The 22,960-nt window shown below is 33.6% G+C and overlaps 1 protein-coding gene across 1 annotated transcript; it reads right to left on the bottom strand.

The window, feature by feature from the left end:
* Nucleotides 1–10,462: 10,462 nt before the first annotated feature.
* Nucleotides 10,463–12,138, bottom strand: LOC143043357 (uncharacterized). Its single transcript, XM_076215722.1, has 2 exons — nt 11,371–12,138; nt 10,463–10,902 (listed from the first exon to the last, which is right to left on the bottom strand). Exons 1-2 carry the CDS (start codon nt 12,121–12,123, stop codon nt 10,657–10,659), a joined length of 999 nt encoding a protein of 332 aa, XP_076071837.1. The 5' UTR covers nt 12,124–12,138; the 3' UTR covers nt 10,463–10,656.
* Between the last annotated feature and the right edge of the window lie 10,822 nt (nt 12,139–22,960).

Below are 22,960 nucleotides of genomic sequence, written 5' to 3'. Positions count from 1 at the left end.
AACTTCCCATGGGAACAAACAATTTACTTATGTTCCCATGGGAACTTTAAAGTTCCTATGGGAACTCTAAACTTCCCATGGGAAAAGTAATTTTTCCCATGGGAACTTTCAATGTTCCCATGGGAAATTCTAATATTCCCATGGGAATTATCAAATTTCCCATGGGAAATGTACTTTTAATCAGCTGCAGTGACAAGAGTGACAACAGTGACAAGTTGGGACATATGGCATTTTTTTAATTTTTCAATAATCTATCACTGGGCAAAATTGTTTTTTTGATATCTTGTAAACCGACAAAGTCAGATTTGCCGATACCGGAATGGCAAATTTGTCCCGCACAGTGTTGTCGGCTGACAATTGGGGTGACACCTCTGTCTGGCTTGGTTTTCCCTTTATGGTTGGGATGACTGCATGCAACACTCCTTCTCCATCTTATTCCAAGTGTGGCCCGATGGTTTGGACATATTGTATAATCACAAAACAAAGTGAAAATACCAAGACGGAAAAAAATTAAATGGCTTTCTGATGGAATGCAGGTTTTTGAGAGTTGTAGTGATTGTAAATGGCTGTTAATATTAATGTTGCAGCTGCTTATTGTAATAAGATTATGTTCTGATGGAAAATAGTTGGAAAAACCACATCTACTGTTAGAAAAAATTTTCTGTCCATGGAGCGTCTGCCATTGTTTACATTTCCCTCCAATGTAGTATACCTATTTTCTTTTGCTGAAGATTTCCGTCAGGGGAGATAATAACATGGCAATTTTAAATTTTTTTTCAAACGGTTTTTTATTATCAATTCAAAAAATCCCAAGATTTTTTTTGTTTTATTTGATAGATATAACAATTGTCTTTCTATCTATATATAACTTATCATATATTTTTTCTAGCCTTAAGAAAAAATTAATGAAAAATATGTGTAATTTTACATAGGACAAATAGGCAAAAATCCTGAAAATGAAACCTCTAGTAAAAAGCAGCAGTTTGAATGATGAATATAAAAATTGTGAATGATGCATTATTTTGACCTTTTTGAAGTATTTATTGCAGTTTTGGGTCATTTGATAAGATAAGGTATATCACATTTTAGTTAATTTGTCAGGTTCTTACATGGACTGCTACTTAACATCTGAATGCCTAGAAAATAACAAAATGGCGGTATGTATGAATATTGGAACACCCCAAAATAAATTATTTAATCAGTAACATAGAGTAAAGATTAACAATATACATAGACAAAACCAAATAGCACAATATCACGTACAGCTGATCATAATCAACAAGTACCTGACCACTACATTTCAAGACCGCCAAGAGTGCATGACTGGGAATTGGAAAAGAGGGTCTCCATTGGACTGCCTCCCGAAAACCGTAGCAAAAGTGGGGCATCCTTTTCGCTGTGTGGGATGTACAAGTACGCGTCCACGTCCGGTCAGAATGGGGTCGTTTAATAAGATGCCTGTGTAGAAATTAATCCGTGCTCTTTGTACGTTGATAATATCTCCCAATTGATACGACATTCCCGTGCTTGCATTTCCTATCATGATTTTCTTAATAGAGGGTTGCTGCTCACAAGGAAGCTATTAAACCAAGAGTTCCAAATGGTGAAGTTGAAATCATCCCTTCATAAATTTTACGGACGCCATCATGAGTTGGTTGACCGTTATGGAATAACCGTTTCACAAATGATATCGGATATGTTCCTTACATCGTAACTACAATCCCCTTCTCTTTCATGAATGTGACCTACCGAATTAGACTGTTTACTGGATTTGTTATCACATAAGAAACACGACGGGTGCCACATGTGGAGCAGGATCTGCTTACCCTTCCGGAGCACCTGAGATCACCCCTAGTTTTTTTGGTGGCGTTCGTGTTGTTTATTCTTTAGTTTTCTATGTTGTTTCATGTGTGCTGTTGTTTGTCTTTTTCATTTTAGCCATGGCGTTGTCAGTTTGTTTTAGATTTTGACTGTCCCTTTGGTATCTTTCGTCCCTCTTTTGATAACCCTTGTAACAACTTTTTGGCGGTGGTCAATAGATGGCATGTGGCATGCTTCTCGTCCTGAACATATATATAATAAGAGGAAGATGTGGTACGAGTGTCAATGAGATAACTCTCTACATGAAACCAAATGACATAGAAATTAACATTTAAACAGGTCACCATTTGGCCTTTAACAGTGAGCAATGCCAATACCGCATAGTCTGCTATTAAAGACCCCGAAATGACAAATGTAACACAATTCGTACAAGTCAACTTTTGGCTTTATTTATGTACAAAAAAAAGAGACCAAATAGCAAATATGTAACACAGCAACTCACGACCATCACTGAACTGCAGGCTCCCGTGACATGGGTCAGGCCTAGGCAAATACAGAATGTAGCAATGTTAAACATGTAAGATGGCGTTCAACTCCCCCTAACCTGGGACAGTGGTGTTACAGTACAACATAAGAGCAGACTAAAAAAAGGTTGAAGAGGCTTAACTCAACAGGCCGATACGAATAAAAATAGTTTACACAAACAAAGTGAACGTAGGAGGGTATTGAGGGAATTTATGAGTTTTATTTCGAAAAAAAAAATAATGATCCTTACTATTAAATCGAGTATAATGAATGAAGCAGAAACAATGTAACCCAACAGTTACGGAGGTACTTCACTCAACGTTTATTACAGTTACGGATACCAGTCTACACAGTTACCCATATCTTCGCGATTTCTTGAAATGATGATTTCTCCATTTAGCGGTTGAACTATGAAAAGATGCTTTGTATTTCAGTAAAACCTAGTAATACTTTAAATAAGACACGAAATACCGAAGAATAATACTGAATTATTACAGAATTGACAAAAGAAATATTGACCAGAAACTTCGTCCGCCATCTTTTGATATACGTAACTGCAGTTACGGAGATCACATTTACCCCAGTGATAGCATTAAACAAATACAGGATAATTTCGAATAAACTTTGAATATTTAATATTCATACAAAATAGTAAATAATAAGAATAATCATACAATTTTATCGGTGACAAATTTAAAAGCAGTATCATTTTCTCTTCACTAATAAAATAGTCGTCTTTTGGCCAGTCAACTCACATGGAAAGCCTACTGATGAGTTATATTGCATATGATCACATTTACACCAGTTTAAACTGGACGAAGCTTACAAAACAAAAAAGGCGCAAAATCTATCCTTTTATTTTTTTACAAAAATGTTCCCCGATATTCTGAAGTATAAAAGTATTGCTTTTTATATCTTGCACTTAATTCAAATTTCAAAAGATTTAATAAACTTTTATCTTTACTAATATGTTTTGACATAAAATCAAATATGTAATATATTTTGAGAAACAATACCAGTCATGGTAATTTTCAATTGAGTTTTTTGAGATGGTCCTTATTCCCGAAAGTACTTGTTTTAATATTTCATTTTTTTCTCACACACAATATGTGAAAATAAGAAGATGTGGTATGAATGCTAATGAGACAACTACATGTATCAATCAAAGTTCAAATAAATATAAATGATGTAAGAAAAACAACCGTACCACCGTGTAGAACGCCACATGCGTACGGCCTTCAACAACGAGAAACCCAATACCGTGTAGTCGGTTATAAAAGGCCCTGACATGAAACATATGAACCAATTCAATTAAGAAAACTAACAGCTTAATTTATAACAAATCTATTTACGAAAAACAACTATGACAGACGTGAACCAACGACTACCACTGAACTACATGCTCCTGACTTGGGACAGGCACATAAATAATTTGAAGGCGTTAATTACGTTTGTGAGCCGGCGCTCAACTCCCCTTAAACCTGGGACCGTGACAGTTGTGTAACAGCACAACATAAGAACAAACTACAAAGGCTAACTAAATTGTATCTTCTTTTGAGGCGGGATGTATAGAGACACAGACACGTTAAGTTTTATCTTTATAGAAGTCGCTCTTTACTATCCTACTACCTGCCGTTACATCTATTTTTGGCATTGCACAAGTCATGTCTTCTTTGACTGTTCATGACGTTAAAATACTAAATCCCTGGGATGCGTGTTTAGTTGATTTTAGTCTCTGATGCATGATTTTTTTATAATTAATTGTTGTTGGCTTTTAACTACCTGTCAGTAACTGCGAGTACTCTCAAATCGTATTTTCTTGTTAATTCGACCTTTTATTACTGTTTATAATGCTTTTTTTTTTTGTTATTTTATATATTTATATGGATTTTTTCTATATACCAGCTTTGATTAATTGGAATATCGTCAAATTTTCACTTCTTTTTACTACATTTGTATAATTTAAAACTTCAAGATTTACCTGTATTATTACAACCGGTTTCTTTTCTAAAGTGAATATTTTCGAAGGATTGAATATTTCGCAGTGGTGTCTTGCCATGGCTTTGTTTGAACTTGTTTGTTTGCTTTTTGGCCTTGAATGTTTGTCCCTAATATTTTATTAACTGTGCATTTGCATTCAGATATCACCGATCAAATTTATTAGTTCATAGTATATTAATTTACGTTTTTTGATTGAGTTAAGCCTGCCAATTTATATTTTATCGTGTGTTTTTCTATGTTGTGATGTTATGCTATTGTTTCAGAAAAAGGGAGAAGGTTTGGATCCATTAAAACGTTTAATCCCGCTGCGAATGTTTGCACCTGTCCTTAGTCAGGAATCTGATGAACAGTAGTTGTCGTCTGTTTATGTAATTTATACGTGTTTCTCTTTTCTCGGTTTTTATATAGATTAGACTGTTGGTTTTCCCGTTTGAATGGTTTTACACTAGTAATTTTGGAGCCCTTTATAGCTTGTTGTTCGGTGTGAGCCAAGGCTCCGTGTTGAAGGCCGTACATTGACCTATAATGGTTTACTTTTTTTAAATTGTTATTTGGATGGAGCGTTGTCTCATTGGCACTCACACCACATCTTCCTATATTTATTAACTAATCAGATCGATACAAAGAAAATATCAAACAAAATCACATACAGGACGGCATGGTATACATATCCATCCTGCTAACAACAAAAAAGTACAAATCTGATTGGAAAATGTTTTATTATGATTCGAACATCTGACTGATGATCGTTCTGAACTTACATGAACTATTTCCCACTGCAACGAACAATCAACCAATCAACTAATGGACTGAAGTTAAAACGAATTAGCAGAGTATTAAATATAAATTTCTCTAATTTTTGTGCTATTTTCACATTTCCTGACCGGTGTGAGAAAAATATTTCTCCTCACTAGTGAAATATCTGTTCTCGGCAAATGATTAGTTGAAATTTGATTATGACGTCTAAATGTTATGTTTTCTTCTGAATTTTCCTATTGTGACGTAATGAAAAAAGGCGACAATGCCTGATGACGTCGCATATTAACACAAGTTTCTGAAAATCTTTAAAAAAGAAGGATAAAAATCATTAGAGAAACAGATTTCGACACGTCATATTAAGGTCAAGTAACAGTAAATGAACGCCGTCTAGCGGATTCCGCGAAATATTGCGACGTTTTGTACGAATTACGTCCCTTTGACCAGATTTTGCAATGTTAAAATTGCACCCGGCGATTTTTCGATGGGACAACGTCAACGGTAAATTTGACGGAAAGTATGTTACTTCTATGAGAATGAAATTGTTTTTTCTAAAATTAAAAATTGAAAATGAATATGAAAACAGTCATGAAGACGATCTTCAAAATGAAAATCAGGTGTTTGACTGGCGTCAGGGACGTAGGGTGGTAGAGTTTGTATATCTTCCGACCAGTTAAAACAAGTGTGAAAACTGTTGCTCACTACTATTTCTACATAATTCTGATGAGAAAAAACAGTGTGGTCTCGGAAGTATTCTTTATGTAGTATGTCAAAACTGTCCTTACAAAAACACTATATTCACTGGGAAAAGACATCGTTTAGCAGAAAATAAGCAGAAGGGGGTGCAAGTTTGGGACATTAATACTAAAGTTAAAGCTTAGTATTGTACGGTAAGACTATATATCCCATATTTTGAAAATTATCACACCAGTCGGAACAAGTAAAAATATTTTCAAATTAGAGAAAAGGAAATGAACCACATAAACTAATACTGGTCATAAATTCGCTGCTGCTGTCAGTCATAGATATGGCACTAAACTATAATGCACTTAAATTAATTAACCTTGTTGGAACAATAGTTTAATATTCATACACAGTCATAGACTAAAACAAATTAAAAATAAACAAAAATGATGTTTCATGATCATCCATCGCTACATTTTGTATTCTAACGTTGTTTTTTTTTTTTTTTTGTAATGGTGTTTTCTTTCACGTCCGCAATTTCGATGTTAAAAATAGAACACAAATCTTTAAATAGATACATGTATAAATAGTATATGGTTTGAAGATTTATACATGGCTTAGTGTCCTAATAGTATTGATTCGTATGGTTGTCTCCTCAAAGGAAATTGTTATATATATATATATATATGGGTAAAAATTAACCGAATAAAAAAAAAATGTACCCTAGCTGAAAGTAGCATCTCAAATATAAAATAGAACTGTTCTCATTTCTATTTCACTCATAAAACTTGAAGGGGTCCTGATACCGAAAACATGAAATCCCGAGGTCCCGAATTTATAGAAATTTAAATTCCGCCTTCCCGAAATTCGAAAAAAAAATAGCCGGACCCAGAAAGGATCAATCCCGAAATCCCGTGCTTAAAAATACCCGATCCCGGAGTCCCGTTAAAGCCCCCCCCCCCCCCCCCCCCCCCCCCCCGCTTATTTGTGTAAGTTGTACTAAATAACAAAACACAATTATTTCCAGTCATGTCTCAGCCTGTGTGCGATTGTTTTTTTTACTTGTTTTTTTTTCGTTGTTTTTTTTTTGGGGGGGGGGGGGATTATTTTTGTAGGCATATTAAACATAAATATGTACATCTGTTTTTATGTCATATCTCAACCTCCGTATATTTGGTTTCCTTGGAAATGTTTTTACACGATGTATTTTCTGGAAAATACACGTACTGTACTACAAAGACCGTGCAATGTCTTGAGAGAAAGCGAAATTCAGAGAGAGAAGCACATTAATTTATTGTCACATATAATTAGATCTCAAAGGGAGTTGCAGAATAACGGATACTGGCGAATGTCAAAATTGAACAAAAAAGTTTGCAAAATTATAAAGAATAACAACGGAAAATAAAATAATTATTTAATATAATAATAGTAATGAAAAAAAAATCACTGGTCAATTTAAAGGTTGTTGTATGTGATGCAATATATTCTTATTTTCCTGTTCCCCTTATGTAACTTCCAGTTTTATTGAAGTTTACAGCCATCAAAGCCTTAGTTTAATTTAGTTTCCTGTTATTACTACCCCCCCCCCCCCCCCCCCTTTATGGAACAATAACCATTTAGTAAACTTTTTAAAACGTTTTTGTAGACTTGTATACAATAAATTTTATACAGAACAAACAAGATATTAACAAAGATGTCAGTTTGTCTGCGTGTTTTACTTGTTAACTTGCAGATGTATAAATAATCATTGAATCATTGAGATATAATGTTTGTTTAAATATGCGATGTTAAGCAGCAGTATATGGACAGAACACGTTCTGTCGTGATATAGTACCAAAACACAAGCTATTACATGTTCCGCTTTTTTTTTTCAAAAGTGGCCAAATCATATAAAAAAAAGTGTAAACAGATGACTTACAAGATAGTCTAAGAGATTTATGAATTGGTTACCCAAAAAATGACTAAGTTCAACTATCTCTCATTAGAGCAAATATTAATAAAGATCAAAACCCTGACCACATGCAAACAGACAGCAAAGTGAAAACATTCTAGGATTCAAACTGTAGATGTTTTGCGGAATAACTATAAAGGGGGACGGACGGACGGACGGAAGGACGGGCGGCCAGACGGAACGACGGGCGGACAGACGTACAAGGGTAGTTGCGGGGGGCATAAAAAAATATAGCTTCAATTACATCTTTTATTGCGTCAACTTGTAGACAATAACCCTGATGATTTCTATTTATAAGTTTTTACCATTTTTGCGTTCATGTACTTACAATGTATTTTTGTCTGAATTAGTAATTGTTTTAGATATATATTTTGATAATGAACATACATGTATCATATTTTTTACAACGTATAATTTCTGTTTAAAAGAGGGTCTGATTGGGGTTTACGGAATACAGAATAATGGGCAAAAATTGCAGAATAAAATGCAAAAAAGAAAAAAAAGTGGATAATGAGGTGCTAAAATATAAAGAATAAAGAATATTGGTAATACTAATTATAAATTAATGATAATTATCCAGACTCTTATGATAAAAAGAATATATCAATACGAAACACATAATCATCGTGCATAATCAACACGAAAAACGTTGGAAATTATTAGCATGATAACTTGACGTTATGTAATAAAAATTACGACGTCACGAATTTTGATGGTTTTTTTTTTGCCAAAATGTTGGATTTGCGTCGCTTCTACAGGGAAAACGAAGTCGGTGACCATATCTTTTTTTAATATCATCTAATTCGTAAGACAAAGAGGAAGAAAATATTAATTTAAAAAAAAATTCTATGGAGCGGTTCATGTGATTTATACCGGAAACCGAAAATTGTAGAAGAAAAATATAGATTTACCCTATATATTCAATGTAATTTAGTACCCTCTCGGACCATTTTAAAAATGGATTTTTCTTGAAAACGAAGTCGGTGACATATACTTTTTTTTACATTTTCTGATGTATATTTTCAATATCTAATTGAGTTCTAAATTTTAAAAAAATCTATGGACTAGTTCATTTACTGATCCTTGACCTTAAAACATATCCGATGGTAACGTTATCGTCGACTTGTCTCCGAAACAACAAAGTCGGATAAATTTTAGCTCATGTTAATCATCGTTTAATTTTGAATTTTTCAGTTAATCGAAGTAAAAGGAAGAAAGCGTGGTGAGTATATACGTCTTTTTGTACCTTTTTCTCTCGTACTCAGGGTTTCTGTCCTTGAATTAGTAAAATAGACGGATAATTTTGTCTGCTGGGTTCCTATTTAGAATAAATTCAACTCTGTTTTCCAATACTCTTAGAGTGGGGGGGGGGGGGGGGGGGGGGCATTTTCGCCGCAAAAAAACGGCCATTTTAACCCATAGACAACAAATTTTATAACGCCAGAATCTTTTTATGTTACTTGCGTGTAGTTAACTGTTCGATAAACAGAACTGATACATTAAAATCACTCGTTCATTATTTTTATCGGTCTGCAGAAGAGCCCAAAGTCGGTCAAAATCAAGTATTTCACACACCACAGGGGGCACATTTTCGCCGTTGTCTTTGATCACTAACAAATTGTCAACCAAATACAGAAAACGGAACAAAAAGTTGTGCGATTCATTTTTTAGATTAAATCAATGTTGCGAATGATTAATTATATAAAAAAGAATCGAAAAAAGAGTTTGCGCATGCTTGATTTTCAAGCAAAAAATAAATAAATTATAAGATGATCCGTGGATGAAAGAATGAAGAGATCAGAAGCACTAAAGATACCTACAGATATAAGCTACCAATAGACTCTTCATGTATACAGTATATGCAACACTGTCTGAATATGCATCATCTTATCCTCTCCGTATGAGTCTCCCAAAAATAGGAGTACCACTAAAGGAGGACATTTGGAGCCTATATCGATAGAGATTAATGTGAGCATTTGCCTTGCCATTTGCATCATTAGTTGAATGGCTGCAATCCATTACTGATTGGCATTTTTTTTTTTTTTGGATAACATCTAACATTTAGTTCATTAAAGAAACAGTAATGATATTTTACCCTATGATTGATTGTCCTTGTGCTAATTTCGAGGTGTCCGTATTCATTGAATTTTGCATGAATAACGAGCTCAAATAAATATCACCAGTGACCGTTTTTTTTATACTAGTTCTACATACTATACCCTGATTGACATGCAATAGGCGTCTGTAATCCATATGACAACATACCTTGAAAATGAACTGCAGCGGGTGCCTTGCGGTAGTCCATGTTTATCACATTAATTTGTAGTATTCAGTGTTTATTGTTGTTGAATGCATATGAATTTTTGGGTCTAGTTCATCTCATGTTTTTTTTTTACATTGATCACTTGTAGACTTGTTAGTATTAAAGCCCCCCGAAATGATCGCCAGGGAGATTTTCGTAGCAATATCATGTATGATATCTTGTTATGCCCCATTTTATGGGCATTATGTTTTCTGGTCTGTGCTTCCGTTTGTCCGTCCGTTCGTCTGTCTGTTTTTTGGAAGTTTCGTGTTTCCCGTTTGTGTTGGATGTATTTTGTTTATCGGTTTTAGGGTTTGCATTGATTCCCCTTCGTTTCCTACGCTTATTCGATTATCAGCTCTAACTTTCTTGTTATTATTTTTTTTGTAACAATGCAGCTACATATCTACAGTCATAAAAATTAAAAGTAATAAAATATTATGCCCATATATTTTTCATTGTAACCACTGTTTTACAGTTGTCTATGCATGTTAGAGATATTTATAATCTAAAGAAAGTTTGAACTTTTGTTTTGGAATACAGATAATGAAATAAATTGTCATGTATTGTCCAAATGCAACGTTCTTTTACTAGAAATGGGGGTATTATCACATGTTCACTCTTCAAAATGATTGGTGTCAATACAAACAGGGCACATCCATTGTTCTCCAGGAAATAGCAAACTCAAATCCACGGTAATCTGATCCTGTCGTTGCAGACAGTTATAATGATACCATATTAATGGACAGGTGTCTCTGTCACACCCTACCCAGAAAATTCCATTTTTTTCATCAAGTTTTTTCCCTCTAGTGGCACATACTCCACATGTAAATACCTCATCGTCATCATCCTCTTCAGGAAACTGAAAAGGCAATAGAAATAAAATAGAAATAAGAACATGAGATCATTCTGGAAATAAATATAATAAATGCATGTCTACTTTGGTGAATTTCATTTTGTGAAGAAGAAAAAAAATGGATTGGATTGAATTGAATTGAATTGTATTGAATTGAATTGAATTGAACTGAATTGAATTTGAGTTGAATTGAATTTGAATTGAATTGAACTGAATTGAAGTGAATTGAATTTGAGTTGAATTGAATTTGAGTTGAATTGAATTTGAATTGAATTTGAATTGTGATTGCGATTTGAAATGAATTGAATTGAATTGAATTTGAATTGTGATTTAAATTGAATTGTGATTTAAATTGAATTGAATTGAATTGTGAAGTGAAAGGGAGGGAAGTGAAGTGAAATGATGTGATATGTGATTTGAAGTGAAGTGAAGTAATGTGAGATGTGATGTGATGTGTTGGGATGTAATGCTTACCACATGTGTACTTTTTTGTCCTCGATTATTCCGTCTTGATCTTGGTCGTGGTCTACAAAGTTCAATGTTTAGTTCCTCACTCTCAATTTCTGTCTGATTTTCTGCCATAACTTCAACGTCATTCTGTTCAGATTCAAGAATTAGTACTGCATGTACATCTGCCATAATAGTTGTTGTGTTTGGATTTACAGTTTCTGGGATATCTATTACTTTACTTTGATTTGTTTTAGACAGCTTTTTCTTCCTATTGGCGGATTTCAATCGTTTCGTCTTGTCATTTTCTACCTTCTTGAGTCGTTTTGCTTCCCTTTCCTCTTTTCTGCGCTTGATGCCATCTTCCTTTTCTATTTGTTCCTCTGCTTTTCTTTTAAGTTCATTCCTCATCTCTTCCCCTGTGTATATTCGAGCACCAGTCAATCTTTTATTCTTTGGTTTATCTGTTTTTGTAATGTCTGTTGGGACCAATATATCCTGCAGATTTTTATCCACTAGTCCAGCCTTTACCAAAGGATTTGTTACCAAACGTCCGCATTCTTTACATACATCGTCAGCAGGGTTCGTCATAGAAGTGTTTTCCTCATCATTTTCATTAGTGTTATTATGATTAGGTCTGATGAAGGACTTGTCTATCGCTTTGCTGTTGATAGGGTGCAATCCAGTTTTTCTAAAACCGAGTTTAACTAGATGCGGTGACCACGCTTTATCCTGTGCCTGCTCCAACACTATTGCAAACTTATTTTTCTTAATAACCATGTCTGCCTTAACCAAGCCAATGTTCAATGCAAGATCACTGTAGGTACTTCTGAGGGGGTGAAATATTTGATCTAAAGGTTGTAAAAAGTGTGATGTGTGAGGCGGAATACCTAATATCTCTATGTCATTCTCTATGGCCATGTCTATAACTTTCAATGATAAATGAGAACTATGATTATCTAGAACTAATAGGTTTGGGCGTCTCATACCAATGTTAGGTACATATATTCTGGAAAACCAATCTTCAAACAAACTTCTTGTAATGTAATCATTTTCCGATGAAGAGAAGATCCAATTTGAAGGCATTTCAGAGGCATATCTTCCGGAAGGTAGGGATTTTGTATATATCAGCATGTTTGGCATAAAAGTACCAGCCGCTGATGCACATGCTAAAACTGTAATGTGGTCGTAATCCGTCATTTGTTGTCGGTATGGATTTTTTGTTCCTGTTGTGGCTATAATCTTTTGTTTTATCTGCTCAGTTTCCTTCCCAAAGCCGGCTTCGTCTGCATTCCAGATTTGGGCAGGTTTGTCTGTAAGGCCAAGTTTATCAATAGTTGTGTTGAGTAATGTAAAGTAATCGTCAATAACTTTTTGTGAGGAAACCGCTACTCTTGATCTTGCGAGAGATGTTGCTGTTCTAAAAGAAAGATTATGTCTTTCCATAAATTTTCGGCACCATTTTCTTGACGGGGCAGATTTCGTGGAAGAGCTTGTTTTTTGGACAATGGAAAACGCGAAAATTTGTAGAACTTTTCTCGTAAGTCCAAATCCTCTTTCACACATGTACCTGACGTAGTTTGCAAGTGATGAATCCTGTGATGGTGTTAGGTAGGGTTTTTGCCCACCCTTTTTGCCTAATGTGCTTTTCCCCTACAGATAGTCACCTAATGTTTTCCTTGGGATGTCAAAACGTTTTGACGCTTGTGTGTTTGTTAGGATACCTCTTTTTATTAGGTCCACTGCTTCGCTTAACTTTTCATTTGTATATTTCTTGTATTTTTGTTTAGCCATGGATCTAAAATGAGAAAGATAGGATGTACAATATATATAATGGTATGGAAGGTGGTTTCTTAACTTCTGTATTATTTTTTTTTTTCGTCCATTATTTTTATGCCACCGATCACGTATGTGAAAGGGGCATATATTTTTACCTTTATCCGTCCATCTGTCTGGCAGATATTGACGAAACATTGCAAGCAATATGAGCTTATCATACAGATCACTTCAGCAGTTTACATTGAGTACCTTGTATCTCCCATTGTTATCAATATATCAATAGCCAGATAAACCACATCCATATGCTCCGCAGGGCGCAGCTTTGTATGACCACAGAGTTCAAACAGTGAACATTGGGGCAAGTATGGACACAACATTCAAGCTTGATACAGCTCTGAATTTGGATTGTGATTAAATAGTTGACACAACACAGGTTTCTGACAATTAATGAATGTGGTACATAAGAACTTTAACTTAAAAACTTTTAATTTTAAATTCGACATTACCTTTATTATGGTCCAATATCCAAAATCTAAATACATGGTTAGATGCAGCATATAAAGAACCCAAAGAATTCAACTTTTGATGAAATCAAATAAAGTTCAATTTTGGACCCTTTAGACCTCAATGTGGACCAATTTGATAACCGGGCCCAAACATCAAAAATCTAAATACATGGTTAGATAAAGCATATATCAAAGAACCCCATATATACAATTTTTGTTGAAATCAAACAAAGTTTAATTTTGACCCCAATTTGGACCAACTTGAAAACTGGGCCCATAATAAAAAAAACTAAGTACATGTTTAGATTCAGCATATAAAAGAACCCCAAGAATACAATTTTTGTTGAAATCAAACAAAGTTTAATTTTGGACCCCGATTTGGACCAACTTGAAAACTGGGCCAATAATCAAAAATCTAAGTACATGTTTAGATTCGGCATATCAAAGAAACCCAATTATTCAATTTTTGATGAAATCAAACAAAGTTTAATTTTGGACCCTTTGGGCCCCTTATTCCTTAACTGTTTGGACCAAAACTCCCAAAATCAATCCCAACCTTCATTTTATGGTCATAAATATTTCTATATATAATTTACTTATACTAAAGTTATGGTGCGACAACCAAGAAAAATGCTTATTAGGGCCCCTTTTTGGCCCCTTATTCCTAAACTGTTGGGACCTCAACTCTCAAAATCAATCCCAACCTTCCTTTTGTGTTCATAAACCTTGTGTTTAAATTTCATTGATTTATATTAACTTATACTAAAGTTATTTTGCGAAAACCAAGAATAATGCTTATTTAGGCACTTTTTTGGCCCCTAATTCCAAAACTGTTGATACCAAAACTCCCAAAATCAATCCCAACCTTCCTTTTGTTGTCATAAACCTTGTGTCAAAATTTCATAGATTTCTATTAACTAAAACTAAAGTTATAGTGCGAAAACCAAGAAAATGCTTGTTTTGGCCCTTTTTGGCCCCTTATTCCTAAACTGTTGGGACCAAAACTTCCAAAATCAATACCAGCATTCCTTTTATGGTCATTAACCTTTTGTTTAAATTTCATAGAATACTAAAGTTATAGTGCGAAAAACAAAAGTCTTCGGATGACGACGACGATGATGATATATATTTATATTATACTTTTACCAAATTGGTAAGTTTTTTTGGTGTATAAAATTGACAAAAAAAATCAATTTCATGCTAAAAAAATCTTCTTATTTTTTCAATTTCCCTTCCAGGCGCTTGGGTCATTCTTTTGTCGTCGGTTATTTTTTTAATTTTTGTTGATGTAACGTTATAAATGTAGGAAATGAAGATAAATAACAATGGAAATATCAGAAAAATACAATGACAACATTCGTATATACTATGTATATATTTTTTTGTATACGAGTTTTGAATGGTATGACTTCGCAGTGGTACGAGTTTGTGTGTTGACTTTTGGTGGTACAAGTTGACGTGGTACGACTTTAGAATGGTAAGAGTTCATTTGCTTCCTTTTAGAATGGCGCACGCCCGCTCCGCATCCGCCAAATTCCGCTTCTGCTGTTTACACACAACCTCATAAAGGACATACATTTATAATATTTCAACAAAGGAAAGACAGGCATTCAAATACACGTGAAAGTTCAAACTTTGTTTATTGGGAACAATTTTGTATGTTTCGGAATATCACACTGGTGCCTACCGTATTCATGCGAGGAATTACAATGAGTGTGACGTCAAATGTAAATATTGGCGTCAAAATGAAAGTAGTGAATGATTAAACGTTTTGGCTAGTTTTTTGTCGTGTAGAACTTTTTTATTCTGAAAAGGTGTATGACGTATCAGGTTTGTGTTCAATGCCTAAACGCTTGGTTCATATGCTTTCCTCTGTGTATACACCTTATCGCTATTTGTCCGCCATTGCTGGAAATCACACAGGTTCCCGTAAAATTTTGACGTCATAAAACAAAATGTCTGACGCCACAATGGAAAAGTGATTGTTCTTGACGTCAAAAGTTCAAGCGGACGGGTCAGCCGGGAATAGCGATAAGGTGTATTTATATATATCAAACTTACTACCTTTATACACCCAGAGGCAAGGACTTCATGGATCACAAACAAAGTTAATTTAAACGTGATCGAGTCTCGTGTATCCTTGAAAACTTACCACGACAAGTATTTACTGCACATAAGACTATATGAAACTGCTTATCTACGATGCTGGACGACTGCAGACATCTTGGTTGGCAATGGGAAAAAAATCGCGACATTTCCCGTACAAAATCGTAAAACGGCGAAAATGTGTCCATGGCGAATATGGGCCCCCCACTCTATATTAATTTTGTGGTGACCGTTTGTTTTTTCAACTACAACGTATTTATTTTTTAAAGACAAATTTTCTTATACAAGTGTCAGCAAACATTTGGGATGACGAGCCGAATTTGCAGGCTGTGGTCAGGTTTTGTAAGGGCATTATAAATAGCTCAGTTCGAGTTGGCACTGGAAAAAAGGGAGCAGTTAGAGAAAGCTATACTGGTTGCAGAAGCCAGAGAAGCAGAACTGGCAAGGGAATTAGGTAATGATTTAGTTGAAAGTCACTTATTCGTTCGTGCCATTCAGTCCTGTATCTTGCTCTGTTGGTAGTGAAAACTTTCTCTAACCTCTCAGTTGAATCATTTTGTAATGTATGTCCCTGTTACACGGCTTGTCTTTCATATCGATAACCAGAAATGTAAATTTAGCTTTATGCCTCATGTGGGGCAAATTTTCAAATTAAATAATGCTTTTTCCTTAGCAAGCTATAATGTTTTAAAAGAAATGAAAATGGTGTATAAGTGTTTGAAACCAGACAATTTGCGTTGTCATTTTGTATTTTCCGAATTCCGCTTATAGTAATTGTTTGTTTGTTGTTTTTACGCAGTCTTTACAAAAAAAACCGTTCTATTGTGCTTAAAGGAAGGTACAGATATGGATACAAGTTTGATGAAAAAGAAATGTCGATTTTTTTTAATAGCAGAGAATTCTCTCCAGCGAAGCAAAGTGTTGCCGAATTCAAATTTACTCTTACTGAGTTTGAATGCATCGCAAGGGGAATAAAGGAATCAGAAGAAAAAGATAGAAGAGACATACTTGAGGAAGACTTAAAGACAGAAACAGAGAGACATTATATGGACACAAAAGAAACAAAAGAAACATACAATGAGATAATAAAAACGACATCAGATGATGATACAGAGACAGCCGAGATGACAGATTTAGGAACAATAGAGGACCATGACGCTTTCGTTAGATCACAAGTTATATTGGCAACTGCACGAACCCAAACAAACTTTCCTCAATTGATTCTTAAAATGAATTCTGTTTACTGTTAATTTCTATGATTTGCACTTCGTTTCATCGTATTTCATTTTGTAAGTGTCGAACGTAAAGAAACTAGTGACACAACCATCTTAGTTATAAAAACTGTTATTCAATTTAAAAAATGATCGTATAACCTTAGACTAGTTCCTGTATCTTTTACGGATTCACGATTTGGTTTTTTTCTTCTATAAGTTAAGTAATACAGCCGATTTCATTGACTGTGAAGCTAAAGGTAATATATTTGGTTAGCTTGTTACTAGCTAGCCTAATCCTACAGACATATAGATTGTTTATCTGTCGGAATAGTCTATTCTATAGTCTATTCTTTAAGTAGGGTAGTTTACCTAACCAAATAATGAATTCACAGTTCAGCAAGCAAGCAAGTTAACCAAAGATATTACCTTTTGCTACACACTCAATGAAATCGGCTGTAATCGATATTTAAATATGACAAAAAATTTTGTTTTATAGCTTCAGTAGTAGTTGTAGTATCAGTATTATTATAGTAGTAATAGTATTCTTGGGGTCTTTTTCCGAACATATATTTTAATTTACCCTTTCAGACTACATTTAATTAACAACCCCTTCATTACGAGGAATTTCATCAGTTTCAAATACCGGGTACGTAACACTAAACCTTAATACACTCTTATCAACAATAACACTGAACAAGAATTTACAGCAAAATGCCTTGAGTGAGTAGGTAAAGGTTTTATCTTTGGTTAGCTTGCTTGCTAGCTGAACTAGGTATACTACTCTCCGTTAGGGTAGACTAGTTCAACAAATAACAAATATATCTGTCTGACCACAACTATCGGATACCTAACACTGATCAAGAGCTAGGATTCTAAAAAACACTTTTTGTGTAACTCTCATATTGTACACGTATATATATATATATATATATATATATATATATATATATATATATATATATATATATATATATATATATATATATTTAATAAGTTGGTGACAACACCGGAGAAACTTTAAATCGCATTTGTTCGAATAATACACAAGAACGTTGTTCTATTTCCCCCATAGAATCTAACTTTTTAAACATTCTAGTAAATGAAATCCATAAAGTTAAGATTACAAATATTAGACATTTCAGACAGAAGAATTAGACAAATAAAGATACGCTGTACGATACAACGTGTGACTATAAAATTATTTCATTTCACGAAACAATTCAGCCGAGTATATGACAAAAACAAAATGAACAGATTGAAAAAGGAGAAACTCTCTAGACGAAAAAACAAACAAAATTGGAGAAGAAAAGGGTAAAGGAAGAAGAAATGATCTTTAAGAAATACTTAAAGATAGCCAATAGGAGTATGAAAAAATACAAAAAGGAAAGCAAGAGACAGCTTGAAAAAGGAGTAAAGAAAAACAAAAAGAAACTGAAAAGGGAACAAAATGAACGAGCAAGAATTGAAAAGAACGAAATGAAAGATAGAAAGAAATTAGAGAAAGGTATTTACTGCAACCTACTAATTATTATACTTCGATTGTTTTCTGATATGGTTATTCAAAATGTTAAATTGTTTTAAATATACTTTTCTATCTGGTTTTGTCAAGTTCTATCTATATAGTATTGATTTGAGAATAAAATATCTGTTTTTTATTACTGTATAGGTATGAAAATTTACGCACTCCCGTAGATGTATGTCTTTTTTAAAATTCTATATCAATCTTATTCAGAAATGAAGAAGAAAGAAGGATCAAAAGTAAAAAAACGACAGCCACGTGATAAAAATGCCGGTAGTTATTGAACACATAGACATTGCCATGAAGAAGAGTGATGAAGATTTTAAAGATGATGGAAAAGGAAATCTAAACAACGAAGAAAAGAAAAACATAATTGGAAAAATATTACATGATTTATTCAGATAATTTAAATGTGCAAAGAAGTGATGTAAACATTTAAGAATTTGTAGTTCTAAATTTTAGTTATATGTCAGTTTTATATAAAGTTTATTTTTTTCTCTCCATATATAAACCCATTTTATGTTGCATTCGCATTTTTTATAGATTTGTAGTTAAACTTTGTTTACTTCATTTGCAAATAACAAGTATCTGTCTTTGATCTTAATATTTTTAATTTTTAATTCATGAAAATAATAAAAAAAAAAATGTTTCATTAAAAAAAAAATCTTTTCAAGTCGTGTCCAATATAGCTGTCCAATATAGCTTCAATATATCAAGCAAAATTCACAGCACAATACAGCACTGGTAAACTTAATAATTTGTACAAATAATATCAAATCACCACGACAGAGATCATTCAAAACGGCTAACCTGCCGTAGCAAGTGTTTTTTATGGAAGATACTAACATTTCCCTATATTATTCACTCCTCTGATATAACCAACAATAGCTGTTCTTATTTGAAAGTTTGTGGTCTCTTGTGAAATTAATTTGTTGTGGAATTTTCTTTCATACTAGAATAAATGTTATTCGTCTTCAAAGTGTGACACACATATTATATAAGCTGCTATCAATTTTGCTATATCTACCGAACTCTGTATAATACAAGAAAGGCAAATTATACTAAGAGAAACTTAAACGCATTAGTCGAAAATATACTTGATAACGCCATGGCCAAAAAAAAACGCAAAGACAAACAACAACATACAAACACAACACAGAAAACTAAACACTAAGCAACATAAATCCCATAAATTAAGACTAATCAACATAGACCCCATCAAAAACTGAAGATGATCTCATTAGCTCTGGAAGAGGTAGCAGGTCCTGCTCTAATGTGGTACCGATCTTATTGATCAAACCTTGCGATACATATAATTCGATAAGTCACATTCGAGGAAAAGAAGACAGACCATATCCTTGGTCATCTGTGAAACAAATATTCTATTCCCATTACTGCCAAGCAACTCGAGATTGGGTCCGTAAAATTTTCATAGGAGTGATTTCCACTTCATCACTTGGTTTTATAACTTACTTGTAATAATAGAAAAAAAGATAAATAAAAGAACAATATCACATGTCATTAAGATGATAAACAGCGTCAGTACACAGAATATATACACCAAGACCATCATGTATTATTTGTGAAGTTGATACGGAATATTTATCAAATAGGTCTTGGTATCTTCCGTTGAACGTTTTTTTAGAAAAAGGACGAAACGTTTTTTGACGTATCCCGGGTTCATCAACTTTCTTCTCAGGCACTGGTTGCGTTTTACAAAGTCTAAATATGAGCTTCAAGCTCTGGAGTATCGAACAAGTTGGAAAATGTATATCCCATATAAAGGTGAAGTTGGTATACATGCATTGCTACTAAGGTGGGGGAAATTGATAATTTCAAAATTAAAATCGTCTCGTTTGTCATAGTTTTTGATACTGAGATGACTGTGTATGTCAAAATCGAGGTATAAATCTAAAAATGAGACGGATGAACCCGTGTCTGTTGGTTTTTTTTTTTTAATTTCTTCTGGTGGATATATTAATGGAACCCAATCAGAAAAGTTTGTATTGTTAATGGAAAGAATATATCTGAAGGTGAAATTAAATAATCTGGCTTCTTTGGTCTTCTTGTTTTTTGACAAGTGTCTGAAGGAACTCCGATTCATATGAAAATAAGAAGAGATCGGCAAGGAGAGGCGCACAGCTCGTTCACATAGGAATGCCGACAATTTGTTGAAAAAGTCTACCTCCAAATTCAACAAATATGTTGTCGATAAGAAACTCCAGCATACTGATCACTTGTTCCTCTGTGTAGCATGTTTTTCCCTTTTGTTCACTAATATGCCTTATGATAAATTATTCCAAAGTAATACATTTTAAAGAGTAACTATGCTACCATTTGTATGTTGAAAAACATTGTGGACTTTTTCTTTTAAGCGATTTTTCAATTTCGCATGGGGAATGGTGGTACATGTATACAGGTTTGAAAAATCTAAAGTTTTGATAGAACTAATTTCAGAAAAGAACCGAGATTTAAAATTATCCAGAAGTTCTTTGGAATTTTCAAGAATCCATATTATGGTTAATACCACTATGCGAGTAAACAGTTTCACAGTATTTAGGAAGACCCTCTAGATCTTTCACTGCGGGTAGAATTTTAGTCAATTTATTTGACAAGAAGGTGGATGGTCTCACACTATAGAACTCTGTTTATATAAGTATGACATTGTGTAGAATAACGTTGTTTGTAACAACAATTATCAGTTCTGGAAAAAGTCTCAGATTAAAATTTCCGCTAGATATTACACCTCGTTACTACGAAAACAAATACAAACTTCAATGTGGTCCCTGTCATATGTTTTTTTTTTCTCTCATTATTGTATTAAACATAAAATAAAGACGTTTTTAGAATAGTTTTACGTTTTTTTTAATCCATGACCTTTAAAAATTACCGTAATATATGTTGTTGTTTTCCCAGTACTGAAAGCTATATAGAGTTTGTAAAATGTTCACACCTTTGTCTGTCGTCTATGGACAGTTGTCTCATTGTGAATCGTACCACATCTCCTTATTTATATATTTTACTTGCATATGATAGTAGTCAACATCTTCATTTCTGAATATATATTTTTCTCACGTATGGAGAAGAGAGATGAAGATGTTAAAGATGATGGAAAAGGAAATCTAAACAACGAAGAAAAGAAAAACACAATTAGAAAAAATATTACATGATTTATTCAGATCATTTAAATGTTCAAAGAAGTGATGTAAACATTTAAGAATTTTTAATTCTAAATTTTAGCTATATGTCAGTTTTACATAAAGTTTATTTTTTTCTCTCCATATATAAACCCATTTTATTGCATTCACATTTTTTATAGATTTGTAGTTAAACTTTGTTTACTTCATTTGAAAATAACGAGTATCTGTCTTTGATCTTAATATTTTTAATTTTTAATTCATGAAAATAATAATAAAAAAAAAATGTTTTTATTAAAAGAAAAAAATCTTTTCATGTCTGTCCAATATAGCTTCAATATATCAAGCAAAATTCACAGCACAATACAGCACTGGTAAACTTAATAATTTGTACAAACAATATCAAATCACCACGAAAGAGATCATTCAAAACTGCTAATCTACCTAACAAAAGGGGACGAAAGATACCAAAAGGACCTTCAAACTGGTAAATCTAAAACAAACTGACAACGCCATGGCTAAGATGAAAAAGCCAAACAAACAACAGCACACATGACACAACATAGAAATCTAAAGAATAAACAACACGAACCCCACCAAAAAACTACTGGTGATCTCAGGTGCTCCGGAAGGGTAAGCAGATCCTGCTCCACATGTGGCACCCGTCGTGTTGCTTATGTGATAACAAATCCGGTAAGTAGTCTACTTCGGTATGTTATATTCATGAAAGGGAAGGGGATTGTAGTTACGACGTAACAAGTGTTTTTTATGGAAGATACTAACATTTCCCTATATTCTTCACCTCTCTGATATAACCAACAATGGCTGTTCTTATTTAAAAGTTTGTGGTCTCATTTGAAATTTTTTTGTTGTGGAATTTTTCTTTCATACTAGAATAAATGTTATTCGTCTTCAAAATTTGACACACACATTATATAAGCCCATCAATAAGCTGCTATCAATTTTGCTATATCTACCGAGTTCTGTATAATACAAGAAAGGCAAATTATACCAAAAGAGAAATTCAAACGCATAAGTAGAAAATATACTTGATAACGCCATGGCAAAAAAAAACCGAAAAGACAAAGACAAACAACAACATACAAACACAACACAGAAAACTAAACACTAAGCAACATAAATCCCATCAACAAAGACTAATCAACATAAACCCCATCAAAAATTGAAGATAATCTCATTAGCTCTGGAAGATGTAGCAGGTCCTGCTCTAATGTGGCACCGATCTTATCGATCAAACCTTGGGATAAATATAATTTGATAAGTCACATTCGAGGAAAAGAAGACAGACCATATCCTTGGTCATCTGTGAAACAAATATACTTTTCCCATAGTAAC

The sequence above is a fragment of the Mytilus galloprovincialis genome, chromosome 1 (genome assembly GCF_965363235.1).
Source record: "Mytilus galloprovincialis chromosome 1, xbMytGall1.hap1.1, whole genome shotgun sequence".
Taxonomy (NCBI): Eukaryota; Metazoa; Mollusca; class Bivalvia; order Mytilida; family Mytilidae; genus Mytilus; species Mytilus galloprovincialis.
This window is presented reverse-complemented; position numbering and strand designations above follow the sequence as displayed.

Bases quoted from the DNA above. Each gene is read 5' to 3' on its own strand.
- LOC143043357 (XM_076215722.1), bottom strand. From the start codon at position 12,123: ATGGTTATTAAGAAAAATAAGTTTGCAATAGTGTTGGAGCAGGCACAG. The intron at 10,903-11,370 runs GTAAGCATTACA...TTGCCTTTTCAG, and splicing joins GACAAAAAAGTACACATGTG to TTTCCTGAAGAGGATGATGA.